We start from the raw sequence: 16159 nt of genomic DNA, 5'->3' as shown, positions 1-16159 counted from the left end.
AGTGGAGGGTGCAATTCTTGAGTTTGGAGTTGTAAATTTGAGCCCCACATTTGGTATAGAGATTACTTAAAAATAAAATCTTAAAATAAAGAATATTCTAAGTGTTACTGTCATTCTTTGAAAATTCCTTTTTCTTATGAAAAAAATAATATTTCTTTGTCTAAAAGTTTTCTTTTAGAAATGTAATATATTTTTTACTCAAGCTTTTGAGCCACCTGATGTAAAGATTGTGAGTTTAAAAGAAAAGTCTTAACCTTTAACTCTAAATTGTAATTTTTTTTTTAATCTGTAGGGGAGACAAAATTTTACCTTTATTCATGTAATGTTTAGGTGAGATTCTTTAACAAAATGACAAATCAACAAAAGAAAAACAGCTTATTAATGCATACAGTGTATAACACCTAGGAGAAACCAAAACAAAAAAAAGTAACTCAAGGTGATGTCTTAAAACTGAGACTTATATAGCATCTTCAAAAAAGAACAATGAGTTTGTAGAGAAATTATAGGGCTCTTAGACTTCCAAGAGCAGCACATTGGAAATGTAAATATAAGGGAGGGAACAAATAGAGTAAGATTTTTTGCAGATTTATTAGGGGCCATCTCTGGGCTGATAAGAGTCTGTCTCTAGGAAAAGGATAATTTATATTCTGCCTTTATGTAGAAAAGAGAATTATCTGAGTTTGCTTCTGCTTAATTTCCTTCAGCTCAAAATAACTTTTATGTCAGAGAAAGAGTTTGGGGTGATATTTTTGGTTTTCCTTCACTTCCATATAAATATTATTAAATTAATCCTTCCATTTATTTGAAATCTTATGTGCAGCAACCACTTACATGCTATGATTTCCTGTATATTTTGGAGAGTGGTGGTGGTGAGGGATGTTTATTTCTAATCTGTCTTTTCTGTCTAGTTGTTCAGCTTCCATATTTTGCATAGGTGTTACAGAGGTGAATGTACTGTCAATTTTTAACATTTTTCCCTCTGGACATTTAACATATGCTCATTCTTTCAGATACACTTTAGAATTATTTCACCAAGTTTCTCCAGAAAAAAGTTCCTATTAGAATTTCAATTAAGAGTGCATTGTATTAATTTTACACTTTTCTCCAAGTTTAGTACCAGCTATTTCATCATTTTTGTTGATATTGTGTATCAATATTTTGTTGATGTTATGAACAAATATGTTAACATATCATGAGACTATTTGACACTATTACTGACACCAGAAAGGGTCCATGTGGGAAGTTATGTGAGCTGAGACCTGGGATTATAGAAACCACATAAATAGAGAATAATTGTGTTCCAGGCAAGGGGGACTTCTGAGTCTGGTTATTTTCTTGGAGACAAATGTGAGAAACTGACAAAGCACTAGAGAACAGAGTCCTGAATATTCAGGCTACCAAAGTTCATGCAAACCACATTCAGGACTTTTATCGTTAGCCCACAAATAATGCTGAACTTTAAAGCATATTAGGAGGGAGAGGGAGGGGCGCCCATGACTCAGTCACTTAAGCGTCTGACTTTGGATCAGGTCATGATCTCACAGCTCATGAGTTTGAACCCTGTGTTGGGCTCTGAGCTTCAGCCCCTGTTCGTGCTCACTCTCCCTCTTTCTCTCTCTCTCTCTCTCAAAAATAAACATTATTTTTTTAACAAAAGGAGAGGGAGTGGGTTTATATGAACAGATTTGCAGATATGGTTTTTTAATGCATTGCTGGGTTTAATAACTAATATTAATTTGGGGGAGATTTTAATCCACATTTATAATTGAGAGTAGTTCATAATTATGGGGCATTAGTGTGTGTGTTTTTTTCAGGTTCTCTGATATTAAAAAAAATAACGTTTATTCATTTCTGACAGAGAACAGAGCATGAGTGGGGGAGGGGCAGAGAGAGAGAGAGGGAGACAGAATCTGAAGCAGGCTCCAGGCTCTGAGCTGTCAGCACAGAGCCCAGTGCGGGGCTCCAGCTCACTGATCATGAGATCATGACCTGAGCCAAAATCAGACACTCAACTGACTGAGCCACCCAGGCGCCCCAGGTTCTCTGATATTTTAATGAACAATGCCTGTAATTTTATTTAGTGTGTTTTATTATATAATAGAATCACTTTATCTTTTTGTTTTTATTTAAATTCCAGTTAGTTAACATACAGTATAATAGTAGTTTCAGGTGTACAATTTACTAATTCAACAAATGAGTGAAGAAAAAAATAAGGTTGAATAATGATCAGATGGACAATGCAGTGATCCAATTTACTATATTGCATAATTTTCAGCCATATCTACAACTTAATGGTTATGTCTAGATGAGGCAGGTCAGTTTCATAGTTGCCATAAACTTCTCAATTCAATAAAACATCTTCCTAAATTATTTGGTTATTTGAATTAACTCAATCAATTGTTGTACAGCCCTATCCGTGTTTTAAATAAACATGAAGCCAACTCTAGGTGAAGCGTCTGTGGAGTCCACACATTCTTCAATAATAACTACACTCCCTTAAACTGATCAATTGCCAAATATCCATTCGTCTTCATGCCATGGAGACTCAGCTTCAAAATTGTTCCTCAACAAGAAGAAATATCCAAGAAAGAACCTGCAAATCCACCCCACAACATATACACATGAACAAAATGTTTAATATTATACAAGTAATTTTAATTTACTAATGCTTATACTTACATATTAAATGATTCATATTATCTACTGGAATTTTCTTTAACCCCCCACTTATTTCCTTATCACTCTAGGTCCAACTTAACACCATGGTTGGAGACAATAAAACCTGTTCCAGTGACTTCACCCTCATAGGGCTCTTCACTCATGGTGCAACCTCAGGCTTCCTTTTCAGCATAATTTGTGTTGTATTCTTCATGGCCATGATAGTTAATGGGGTCATGATCTTCCTGATCCATATAGACCCTTACCTCCATACCCCCATGTACTTCCTGCTCAGCCACCTCTCCTTCATTGACATGATGTACATCTCTACCATTGTGCCCAAGATGCTGGTCAATTATCTTGTGGGCAAAGGGACTATCTCCTTCGTTGCCTGTACAGCCCAGCACTTTCTCTACATGGGCTTTGTGGGGGCTGAATTTTTCCTGCTAGGACTCATGGCTTATGACCGCTATGTGGCCATCTGCAACCCGCTTCGCTATCCTGTTCTTATGAGCCACCGGGTCTGTTGGATGATCTTGGCCAGCTCTTGGTTTGGTGGTGCTTTGGACAGCTTCCTCCTCACTCCAATCACCATGAGTCTCCCGTTCTGCAGTTCCCGCAAGATCAATCACTTCTTCTGTGAAGCACCTACCATGCTGAGGCTGGCCTGTGGTGACAAAGCTGCCTATGAAATGGTAATGTATGTTTGCTGTGTCATGATGCTGCTGATCCCCTTCTCTGTGATAATTGCTTCTTATGCCCGAATTCTCATCACAGTGCACCAGATGAAGTCAGCAGAAGGGAAGAAGAAGGCTTTTGCCACCTGCTCATCACACATAATGGTGGTGACCTTGTTTTATGGGGCCGCCCTGTATACATATATGGTTCCCCAATCCTACCACACACCGATCAAAGACAAGGTCTTCTCCGCCTTTTACACCATTCTCACTCCTTTGTTAAATCCTCTCATTTACAGCTTGAGAAACACAGATGTAACCGGGGCCTTTAAAAGGGTCTTGGCAAGATGTCAAGGGGTTCGTGGTGTGACACGGGAAGGATTCTGACAGTCTAAATCATCCACATCTGCTCAGGGGTGCATGGGTGCTGTTACTTGGGGTTATACCATAGGTAATATTACTAATGTATTCAGCAACTGCCAATGCCAGTTATGCTGAAAAGTGCATCAGCACTAATTTTGTCAAAAATGTGAAACCTTGTAACATGAATAATGCCAGAGTGCCTAAATACCACTGGTGTTTATTATTTCTCCATGTCCTCCCATTCTGTTACTGGACGCAATGGGTCCCTTCGCTTGGTGAATGCAAGCCAGTAGCACATACAAGGCATACGGTCAGTCTGGTATGGAAGCATTTATTTCCTTGCAGTAACTAAGAAGAATACTGGGGTATTTCCTAAAGCATTGTATCTCTTTGGGGATAGTGCAATTAGCTTTTATTTAGTATGCAGATGGGGCAGAGGCCAGAAGCTTGCATATACACTAGGAAACTTATACGTATTCTATTACTTAGGCATTCCAGGTTTACTGTGCATACTTAGCACATTTACATGATAGTGCATATGTCTCAAGTTCAAAAAATTGCCTAGGATCTGCCTCCAGAGCAGATTTTAGTGTTGTAATCCTCTAAAGTTAAAGGTAGAGAAGTTCAGGGGAATTCTGCACATGCTTCAGCTCTGATCTGGCTCAAAATGGTTCTGTGTTAAATCCCATGTCTGCACATATCATGTCCTCTTCTAAAGGTCTTGGTGCTTTGCCTTTTCATGTGGGTCTTCTGAGTTGGGCTCCTGAAAAACATCTTATAGAAAAAACTTTACATACCACCTGGAGCAACCCTCTATGCTGGTTACGATTCCAGTTCTTTTTTTTTTTTTAATTGTTGTTTTACTTTTCTATTGCTTTGATCATTGATAAAAATAAATATGTGTGCTGATGAATAGGGGCACATGTACCCCAATGTTTATAGCAGCACTTTCAACAATAGCCAAATTATGGAAAGAGCCTAAGTGTCCATCAACTGATGAATGGATAAAGAAGATGTGGCTTATATATACAATGGAAAACTACCTGGAAACGAGAAAGAATGAAATCTGGCTATTTGTAGCAATGTGAATGGAACTGGAGAGTATTATGCTAAATGAAATAAGCCAGGCAGAGAAAAACAGACATCATATGTTTTCACTCATATGTGGATCTTGAGAAACTTAACAGAAGACCATGGAGGAGGGGAAGGGGAAAAAAGTTACAGAGAGAGAGGGGGGCAAACCATAAGAGACTCTTAAGGACTGAGGACAAACTGAGGGTAGATGGGGGGTTGGAGAAGAGGGGAAAATGGGTGGTGGGCGGGGAGGAGGGCACTTGTTGGGATGAGCACTGGGTGTTGTATGGAAACCAAGGTGACAACAAACTATACAACTCCAATTCTTATCTCACACCACTCCTCTGATTGTAATTAATTTATATAAATGCTCCCAAATGTCTGGTTAATATTACATAGTCTGATCACTGTCAGTGTTCTCATAAAAACTAGTGATGTTTATTACATTGTTTAAAGGCATATTGATGGGGTTTATGAAAGGGTTAGAGGTGTATACATTTGAAAGAGACTAAAGTCAGAACACTTCAAAGGGAATACTTAAGTACACACAAATCAGTATTTAGAAAACCCAGACATCTTTCTTTGATTAACAACTGAAAACATTCTTCCTTTATGTAAATTTAGAGCTGGAGAAAATGAATCATGTATTATTGCAGAAATGCAGACTAATCCTCTGTAGGTCAATTCTATGATGTTATATTTGTTAAATGGTAATTAATTATTACATCAGAAGACATTGAGAGATGAGAGACAAAAAAGTGCTCAGTTAATTCACAAATCCATTTTAAGTTTCTTCAATTCATTAAAATTATTAGATTTCTGGAATGTCTCTCTAGATGTAAGTTGTGTGGGGATGTTTTTATAAATCTTTCTCTTTCAAAGAAAAAGTGAATAGCCCACTTTTTCTTTGTTGCAACATTTGGTTTTCCATTGGATAACATTTCAAAATGGAAGAAAAGAAGTAGTTTTTCATTTGAAAGCTAGAGCTGGCAAATTCTTTGGAAATGACTTAGTACAATTTCTTTAGGAAGCTGAAATCCAGAGAATGCATGTGTTTAGGTTTAATTGTAGACCCATTTGAAGAACTTGAACCATATCCCAGACCTCTTGGGCCATTTCTGCATGGTGCTATGCCAGGCTTTGTGTTCTTACCAGTCTGAAAAAATCCTCACTGGGTTCAGTGATGTTTTGCTGCTGACAGGCACTAGTTGTGGTGGGTGAGGTAAATACAGCCAAGCCTTCTACTGCACTACAAAAGCTGTTGAGTGGTAGACAAAATATTTAACCAATGAAACAATACATGTTGGAACACTGTGGATTGGACTACCAGTTAATCAGGAAAACAGACCTGCTTGCATCTAATTCAGCAAGGCTATCAGTTGCAAACCAGAGTTAATCTTTTTGAGTCTTTATTTCTGGAAGATCTCATATCCTTCGATCTTTTCAGACAGGCTTGGGGAGCATCATGTGTCAGATATTAGGGAGTTTCTTTCCAACTCAAAGATGGTGAAGTACAAGAAACACAATACATAAAACAGAAAAGAAAGAGGGGACTGATCCTGAAAACTGAGCATTAATTTCAGGTCCATTTTTTTCAAGAAACTCTGTCCATCACTTAATATCAATGGAAACAAATTTCCTTTCCTGTGACATTTTAGCTAATATATATTTTTCTTTATAAGATTTTAAAGATCAAATATGAAAAATGTAATTAATATTAGTATTATTTTAGCTATTTTTAACAAATGTAATTGCTTTTCATCTTCATAATATCCATGCTTTTTTTTCTTACTTCCCCCATTTTCCTTTTTCTATCCTTAGCTTACATAATCATACTCCCTTGTTAATTATACTAAGGTACAAAGGATTGATAATAGGTAAATTTAATATCCCAACTACAGGAATTGAAAGTAAATGTTATTAGAATGATTAGTAAAAGGATAAATAAGCATACTTTCATAATATAGTAATTAAAACAACAATTATATTGAATCACACTCATATTAGAATGGCTATAATTCAAACTGCTGGCAATACCAAAATTCTAAAATACAGGAATTCACATTCACTGCTGGTGGGGATGCAAAATAGTACATCTACTTGAAGAGACAGTTTGGTAGTTTATTACAAAATGAAACATAGCCGTACCATATGACCTGGCAATTGTGTTTCTCATGATTTACCCAACTGATTCAGAAACTTATGTTTATACAAAAACCTGCAAGTGGACGTTTATAGAATTTTTTTTTCATAATCACCCAAAACTTAGAATTAATCAAGTTATCTTTAGTAGGTGAATGGACAAACTACAGTACGTTTAGACAATAGAATATGATACAGCAATAAAAAGAATTGAGCTATCAAGCCATGGAAAGACATGAAGGGATCTTCAACCTATAGGACAAAGTGAAAGAAGATAATCTGAAAAAGCTACATACTATATGATTCCAGCTATATGACATCCTAGAAAAAGAAGCTGTATAGAAATAATAAAAAGATTAGGACTGCCAAGGGCTTAGGGAGAGGAAAAGATGAATAGGGAGAACACGCAGGATTTGGGGCAGTGCAACTATTCTGTATGACGCTGTAGTGGAAGTTACATGACATGCATTTGTCCAAATTCATAGAACAGGATGAGTGAATCCTGATATAAACTATAGACTGTAATTAATAATAATGTATGAAAATTAGCGCATCAATTGTAATATATGAACCACACTAATATAGGATATAAATAATAGGAGAAAGAGAAGGAATATATGGTAACTCACTGAACCACCTGCTGAACTTTCTGTGAACCAAAAAAAGTAAGATTTAAACTTTATTAGTGAAAACCTTCTTAAAACCCATGTAACCCTCTGATACTGTATTTCACTCAAGAAATCACTAGAAGCTGTCACAAGATATAATGGAGCTGGTAAAAGTGGGGTGGGGATGGGCATTAAATAATAAAAGTTTGTTAATTTTATTAGCCTTACTTTTAGGATTTGGCTGTGTGCATTTTGGGAGTGGGTAGCAATGAGGATAATATTTTTTAGAAAGAAGAGTTAATTAGTAGAACTTGGACCAAATGTCATTTAGTTTCACTTGTGCATATGGTAGGTAACATTTCCTTGGCATTCCACAATCCAAGTCAGCATTCCTTCCCCCTCCTGAATATGTAAGAGGGTACTGGTAATGAACAATCTGTGTGTGGAGGAGAAATAAATGGTCGATATTTCCCTGAGCTCTGTCTTCTCCACATTAGGAGAAAACAATCTCAAATGAAAGCTGTTACTGCAAGGAAAAGTCTTCATTAGAGTGAGTGGAATGGTTTTCTTCTCAGAGAGTATTTTATCATTCAATACAAGTTTCAAATACTAAAAGTTATGTAGCTCAGACCGTAATAGCTGTGCAAATATAGTGAAAAATTTTTAAGTCCTTTAAAGGAGTATGTAGTCATTTCTCCACTTGTGAGCTGTTCAGGTGTGGAGCAGAAAAATCAGGTTGAACATCAGTGCTAGAGCCAATGGATAAGGTCAGGAATTTGTGCTTCCTCTGGTGGAAACCTATAAGGAAAATACATAACTTGTATTCATAGAAGAATTAGTAATGCCTAGAACAGTGATTAATTTGACCTTTAGTCCTGCTAATCACTCATGCTGTCACTTAGATGACTCTGCCGTCTCAGCCTGTTTCTTCATAAATGAAATGGGTAATATTCCTGCAGATATAATTGCTAATTCTTTCAGAAAAAAAACTTGACAATAGTTTGAGTAGTGCACAGGCCCTTTCAGCAACTTCAGGAAGTATATGACCAAAGTTTTAAACTGTGGTTTCTATTCTGATATTTAGAACATCATGAACACATGATTTGCTTAAAAATAATGCACCTGTATATAGCAGATAGAGTGATTTTTGGCATTAATTGGTGTCCCTAAGAAGAACAAGACCATCCATGGGAAGGAGTACAGGTGAACTGAACACTATGGTGAGACAAGGAATCCAGTGGTCTTCCAGGACCTGCCAAGGGCCTGACAATCAGCAAGCACTGTGTAGATGACGTCCAAAGGAAATGTGAGGAATCTTTCATACAGGAAGAAAGTTCAAGGGAGTAAGTACAATGACTGATCAATGGGTTTATGACATGTGCTAATTTCAACAATTGACAGTGGCTTCTTGGATTTCTGTGTTGAGAATTTCGTCAAGGACCAAGGCCAGAGTTAAGGTTTGTAAGAAGAGTGGTATAATCTCATCAACCAGGATGGATACAGGCGTGCTCCTGGGGGTGAGTGCCAGGGTGTAGTTGCCAGGCACAAATACCCTGTATTTGTTATTACTGATTTGTTCAAAATGATTATTGTAAAGATAAGGAAACAGAGTTCCAGCAAGCTGTACTGGGTTACACAATCTGCTGTCAAGAGCAGCATTGGCAAAAAATTCAGATCTCTTGCATCGAATGTTTTTATCTACAGAACCATTTTTTTGTTGATGAGAAAACTCAGTAACAATTGAAAAAAATAAAATTTTGTGTTTTCTGAGGCTCAGGAGAATTCACACCCGTGTGCACGCATACATGCATTCGCTTGCGCGCGCGCGCACACACACACCACACACACACACACACACACACACACACACACACACATAAACATAGTTTGTAAAGAATGGTGGCCAATACAAGAAGTTAAACTTTCACTATTTTCAGATCATATGGCACTCTATATAGAAAATCTGAGACTCCACCAAAAAGCTGCAAGAACTGATAAATGAATTCAGTAAACACAAAAGATACAAATCAACACACAAAAATCTGTTGTGCAAGTATCGTACTGTGCATCGACAGCTTTGTAATATAGCTTGTAATCTAGAATTTTGGTGTTTCCAGTTTTGTTTTTCTTTTTCAGTATTGTTTTGGCTATTTGGGGTCTTTTCGGGTTCCATACAAATTTTAAGATTGTTTGTTCTAACTCTGTGAAAAATGCTTGTGGTATTTTGATAGAGACTGCATTAAATGTGTAAATTATTTTGGATAGTATAGACATTGTAACAATGTTTGTTCTTCTAATCCATGAGCATGGAATGCTTTTCCATTTCTTTATGTCCTCTTCAGTTTCTTTCATAAATGTTCTATCGTTTTCGGAATACAAACCTTTCACCTTTTTAGTTAGGTTTATTCGTAGGTATTTTACTGTTTTTAGTGCAATCGCAATTGGAATTGATTCCTTGATTCCTATTTCTGCTGCTTCGTTATTGGTGTATGGAAATGCAACAGATTTCTGCACATTGATTTTATATCTATGATTTTGCTGAATTCATGTATTACTTCTACAATTTTTTGGTGGAGTCTTACAGGTTTTTCTCCATAGAGTATCATGTCCTCCACAAATAGTGAAATTTTTACTTCTTCCTTGCCGATTTGGATGCCTTTTATTTCTTTTTGTTGTCTGATGCTTAGGCTAGCACTTCCAGTGCTATCTTAAATAGTAACGGTAAGAGTGGACATCCCTGTCTTATTCCTGACCCGGGAAAGTCTTTCAGTTTTTCCTCACTAAGACTGATGTTAGCTGTGGGTTTTTCATATATGGTCTTTATGATGTTAAGATATGTTCTATGTGTCCCTACTTTGTTTAGGGTTTTTTTTTTTAATCAAGAATGAATGCTGTATTTTGTCAAATGCTTTTTCTGCATCTATTGACAAGATTATAACGTTATGATCTTTTCTTTTATTAATGTGGTGTACTACATTGATTGATTTGTGAATATTGAACCAGCCCTAGAGCCCAGGAGAGATCCCACTTAATTATGGTGGATAATTCTTTTAATGTACTGTTGAATTGTTGAGAATTTTTGCACCCAAGCTCATCAAGAACATTGGCCTATAGTTATGCTGTGTAGTGGCGTCTTTGTTTGGTTTTGGAATCATTGTAATGTTGGCTTCATAGAAAGAGCTTGGACTTTTTCCTTCTATTTATATATTTTGGGACAGTTTGAGAAGAATAGGTATTAACTCTCCTTTAATATCTGGTTGAATTCCCCTGGGAAACCATCAAACCCAGGAGTCTTGTTTGTTGGGAGATTGTTGATTACAGATTCAATGTCTGTGATGGTTATGGATCAGTTCAAATTTTCTAATTCTTCCTGTTTCAGTAATAATAGTGAGTTTCTAGGATTTTGTCCATTTACCCAGATTGCCTAATTTGTTGGCATATAATTTTTCGTAGTATGCTATTATAATTGCATTTTGTGGTGATGGTTGTGATCTCTCCTTTTTAATTTGTGATTTTATCTGTTTCTTTTTCTTTTGATGAGTCTGGCTAAGGGTTTATCAATTTGTTAATTCTTTCAAAGAACCAGCTCTTAGTTTTTTTTTTTTAATACAATTACTTATTTTTGTTCTAAAAAAGTATTTATTTCTGCTCTAATCTTTATTATATTATTTCTTCTGCTTGCTTTAGGCAAAAACAGACACATGGATCAATGTAACAGAGTTCAAGTTATATTAAAAATCTGTAATGATCATACACCAGGGTACAAACACAAATATAAACACACAAGCTAATAGAACAGAATAGAAAACCCAGAAATAGGGGCACCTGGGTGGCTCAGTCAGTTAAGTGTCTGACTTCGGCTCAGGTCATGATCTCGCGGTTCGTGGGTTCGAGCCCCGCATCGGGCTCTGTGCTGACAGCTCAGAGCCTGGAGCCTGCTTCGGATTCTGTGTCTCCTTCTCTCTCTGTTCCTCCCCTGCTCATGCTCTGTCTCTCTCTCTCTCAAAAATAAATAAAGATTAAAAAAATTAAAAAAAAATAAAAGAAAACCCAGAAATAGACCCACAACTATATAGTCAACTCATCTTTGACAAAGCAGGAAATAATATTTAATGGGAAAAAGACAGTCTTTTCAACGAATGATGTTGGGAAAACCAACATACATGATAGGAACATGCAGAAAAATGAAACTGGACCACTTTCTTATCCCATACAGAAAAATACATTCAAAATGGATTGATGACCTAAATGTAAGACTTGAAACAAAATCCTAGAGGAGAACATAGGCAGGAACCTCTTTGACATCAGCCTTGTAACTTCTTTGTAGATGTGTCTCCTGAGGCAAGGGAAACAAAACCAAAAATGAACTATTGGGTTTTATCAAAATAAAAATCTCTGCACAGCAAAGGAAACAATAAAAAAACTAAAAGACAGCCTTCAGAATGGGGAAAAATATTTCAAATGACATATCTGATAAAATGTTAGTTTTTAGTTACAGTTTTAAGAATTAGAAGAGTTAGGTTCCTGAAAATTATAAAGATTTAGTATATGAAGAAAAATGACATTGAAACTGACTGGATAAAGGAATAAATTATCAATAGTTGATTTTAGGACAAATACATAATTTTCAGAGACAATACAGTAAATCTCTGCTTCATATTCATATCTCCAAATTCTAGACTTTGAAGAATTAAGTGTAAAACATCCCCACATACAGACAAATGAAAACTGATAAAAGTTAAAAAAACAAGTTTCTCACATTGAAGCTATTCAAGGATTTCAAAGTATAGAATCAGTAGAAGAATCTACAGATGTAATGATGACTTTTACTCCATAATTAAAAAAATATTATTGATTAACAAAAAAAAGCTATGAACAATAACAAAATAAAAAAAACGAGAAAATGCAAGCAATACTTGAGACATACAGGGAAGACACATATTCATACTTAAATATTCAAAGAGAAAGTTAAAAAATAGCATTTCTAATAAATAAAAACAATGGACAGATATTCAAAGTTTTAACCTTACTAAAAAATTTTAAAAATAATTATATTAAGTCATCTTATGCCAGAATTACCAGACATGTAAATTTGTGTGTTTATTTATCTTTACAGTGTTATGAGAATGCATCAGGGAAATGGGAACTGATAGACAGTAGAAAAGTAAAGTGGGAAATTGTAAAAATGCAACTTAAAAGTGAAATAAAGAGGCACCTGGGTGTCTCAGTAAGTTAAACATCCAACTCTTGATTTTGGATCAGGTCATGACATCACAGTTACGTGATCCAGCCCCACATGAGGTTCCGAGCTAACGGCGCAGAATCTGCTTGGGATTCTCTCTCTCCCTCTCTCTTTGCCCTTCCCCTACTAGCTCTCTCTCTCGTTCTCTCTCTCATATATATATATATATATATATACACACATATATATGTATATATATACATACACATATATACACACATATATATGTATATATATATATACACACGTATGTATACACATATATGTATATATATGTATATATACATACATATATATACAATCTCAAAATAAATAAAAACTTAAAAAATAAATAAAAACTTTAAATATATTTACACAAAATGATTAAATAGTTCTGATGGAAGAAAACGTTGTGAAAAAAACCACTCAAGGATCCACACTCAAAATTAAGTATAAGAATTTTTATCATTACATGATTTATTACTGCCACTGTTAAAACAATGTGTGCATCAAAATTGAAATATTGGTTAAATATAATGGAGTATATCCATAAAATAGAAAACCCTGTGGACATTGAATGTTACATTTGGAAGAGTATTTCACATGAAGGACACTTCTTAAGAAGTAGTTCGTGAACAATATAAATTGCCAAACTATATGTAATACATAAACATACCCATGCATATATATGTGTTAGTATATAAATATTATACAGTATGTGTGTGTGTATACACACATACACTGTACTTATGCATGTATATATACACACAATGGAAATGCAATTTTGTACAAATAATCTTTTTTTTTATAATTTTTTTAATGTTTATTTATTTTTGAGACAGAGAGAGACAGAGCATGAATGGGGGAGGGTCAGAGAGAGAGGGAGATACAGAATCTGAAACGGGCTCCAGGCTCTGAGCTGTAAGCACAGAGTCTGACACAGGGCTCAAATTCACGAACTGGGAGACCAAGACCTGAGCTGAAGCTGGACACCCAAATGACTGAGACACCCAGGAGCCCCCAGATAATTTTTTAAAATATGTTTACTTATTTTTGAGAGAAAGAAAGACAGACAGAGAGAGAGAGAGAGAGAGAGAGAGAGAATGAGTGGGGTAGGAGGAGAAAGAGAAGGAGACACAGAATCCGAAGCAGGTTCTAGACTTTGAGCTGTCAGCACAGAGCCGGATGCAGGGTTCGAACCCACAAAGCCCAAACCAACTGAGCCACACAGGTGCCCCTGTACAGGTAACTTTCTATATGATATGTTTCTGGCAACTATCTCTGGATATTAAGGAATATTCTAAATTTTTAAACATTTCATATTTTCCTCAAGGTATGTATTGCCATAATACACAGATGTAATAATTATTATTACATCAATAAAATGTTAAAATAAATAGCATGAATTAGGCTATTTTAATCTTTTTTATTGTTTTTCACGGTAATTCCCACATTTCTCTAGTAGGAAAAGATGCTGGAGGAAATTTCTGATGAAATGGTCAGAATATCAGGGACTTGCACTTGGGAACCAAGTGGTGGAAACATTTTTTCAAAGCCCAATATGACTTTAGGGCTCACTCTCTTCCACCCCATGAATACAATTCTAATTAGCTGTGACAAATCTGTCTCATTAATATATACTGAAATCCATAGGGATGAGATGTGCTCTTTTTAAGAGCACTTCATTTTCTGTCATTGTCATAAAACTATTTAAATTCCTTCCTCTTTTCACTCTGGGTGCTCCCCTTTGTGCTAGGGAATCCAAACACAGAACACCCAGAGATGATTTAGCATTCTTTAATGGTCTGCAGCTTTCTTCCTTCTTAATCTTTCATAGTTGTCTCTTTTTGGTTTCTAGCTATTTTCTTGTAAAGATAGAATGCAAGAATTAACACACCTTTATAGAAGAATGGAAAATTTGTATGATTTGTCCTGGCATTGCAAAATGTCTCAGGAGTTTTAGGATGGGAATTTTCTTTTAATGATACTTCCTTCTGCAGAGTTATATTGCAAAATAGCTCTTGATAACTTGCTGTGCATATCTCTTTGTGCTAATTCCATCACCAGTTGCTAAGGATACTTTTAGTCTATAGTTCAGAAAATTCAAGTTCATAAATACAAATTAAAAACCTCTGTGTGCTGGATTTTCATGCAGCAGACATCTGGGCATACAGACTGGCCAGATCTTGAAATCTCTTGTGTTTCTAATTTGTTAACATAAACTAGAGGATAAATCAAATCCATTACACTTAATAATTTCTCTTCTAGTGACAGATCACTTTCTGTTTTCTGAAGTCTTTGTTCATTTCCCATTTCTTTCTTATAGAAAGTTCTTATGCTTTCCTGCTGAGTCTTTTTTTGTATTTATGTATTCATTCATTCATTCATTCATTTATTCATTCATTCATTTTTAACAAATTTTGTATGACCGTCTTTACCTTTGAACAACGCACCCTACTCTGAATGACTGTGTGGAGAGGATTCACCTCTAAGTAAGTGACAGAGATTATCTTAGTTGGACCTAAGTTTAGTATAAACTTAGGCATCAGGTGATTTTTTATATTGATGATGTGCATTCCCTTCTTTTACGCATACCAAGAAATGTGTGTAGCAAGCTGCTTTTAATACATAGCATTCAAATTGCATGCCTGACAAAAGTATTGAGGATTGTAAATTGATGGGGTTAAAATGGGAAGATATTGGGTAAATGAATAAATCATTTTGAAGCTCTTTGGAAATTAAATGGTTGGATTAAATAGTTTGAAGTTTTTCTGCACAATGCAAAATTCATTATTAGAGTTAAGCAATTTAGTGATTATCTAGGGGCTGCTGAAATACTAGACCAACTCTGTTTATTGTTAATTCCTATTCCTTTAATGAAAATCCAGGTCTATTGAAGGTGTCCACCAAGATCACAGGTGACTAATCAAATGCTGATGAGCACATAGCCTGGGTCTTCAAATGACACTTTAAATATTTGGTGAATAAGGAAATTAATGAGCTTCCACAACATTTTTTAAGGGTCTCAATAAATCAAAGACTTATGCAAGTTAAATTTAAGGAAATGGAGACAGGGCTGTCTACAACTCATGGGCTGCAAATCTCAGGTGGAAACTTAGTGAGGTGATGACTGCCCCACATCCCCCACCTCAAATACACTGAGAAGCAGACTGTTTAATTATTTCTGGAAATTATCTAGAGAATGCATTTCAAATATACAGTTGTAATGGTGCTATTGAGTGGAACAGTGCAAAGAATATTCTTTCCTAATAATACCTGTTTATGTCTGTGTGTACATGATCTTAGCAAAATCTTTCCTTTTCTCTTTTTTTTCTTTTTTTAATGACTTAAGCAAAAATTGACCTTATTAATTGGATGGGAAAAGGGCAATACTATTGGAAAGACACAGAAAATTT

The 16159-nt window shown here is 35.5% G+C and overlaps 1 protein-coding gene across 1 annotated transcript; it reads left to right on the top strand.

The window, feature by feature from the left end:
• Positions 1-2762: 2762 nt before the first annotated feature.
• On the top strand, positions 2763-3722 carry LOC124518062 (olfactory receptor 2T6). The gene has a single exon (XM_047087885.1). The coding sequence runs from the start codon at positions 2763-2765 to the stop codon at positions 3720-3722; it is 960 nt and encodes a 319-aa protein (XP_046943841.1).
• Positions 3723-16159: the final 12437 nt, after the last annotated feature.

This window comes from Lynx rufus, unplaced genomic scaffold (genome assembly GCF_022079265.1).
Source record: "Lynx rufus isolate CCGP_SWC_20201006 ecotype Redwood Valley unplaced genomic scaffold, mLynRuf1.p SCAF_1, whole genome shotgun sequence".
Taxonomy (NCBI): Eukaryota; Metazoa; Chordata; class Mammalia; order Carnivora; family Felidae; genus Lynx; species Lynx rufus.
The sequence above is the reverse complement of the archived record's forward strand: the minus strand, read 5'-3'. Positions and strand labels throughout refer to the sequence as shown.

Excerpts from the sequence above, each read along its gene's own strand:
- LOC124518062 (XM_047087885.1), top strand. The coding sequence starts at position 2,763 with ATGGTTGGAGACAATAAAACCTGTTCCAGTGACTTCACCCTCATAGGG.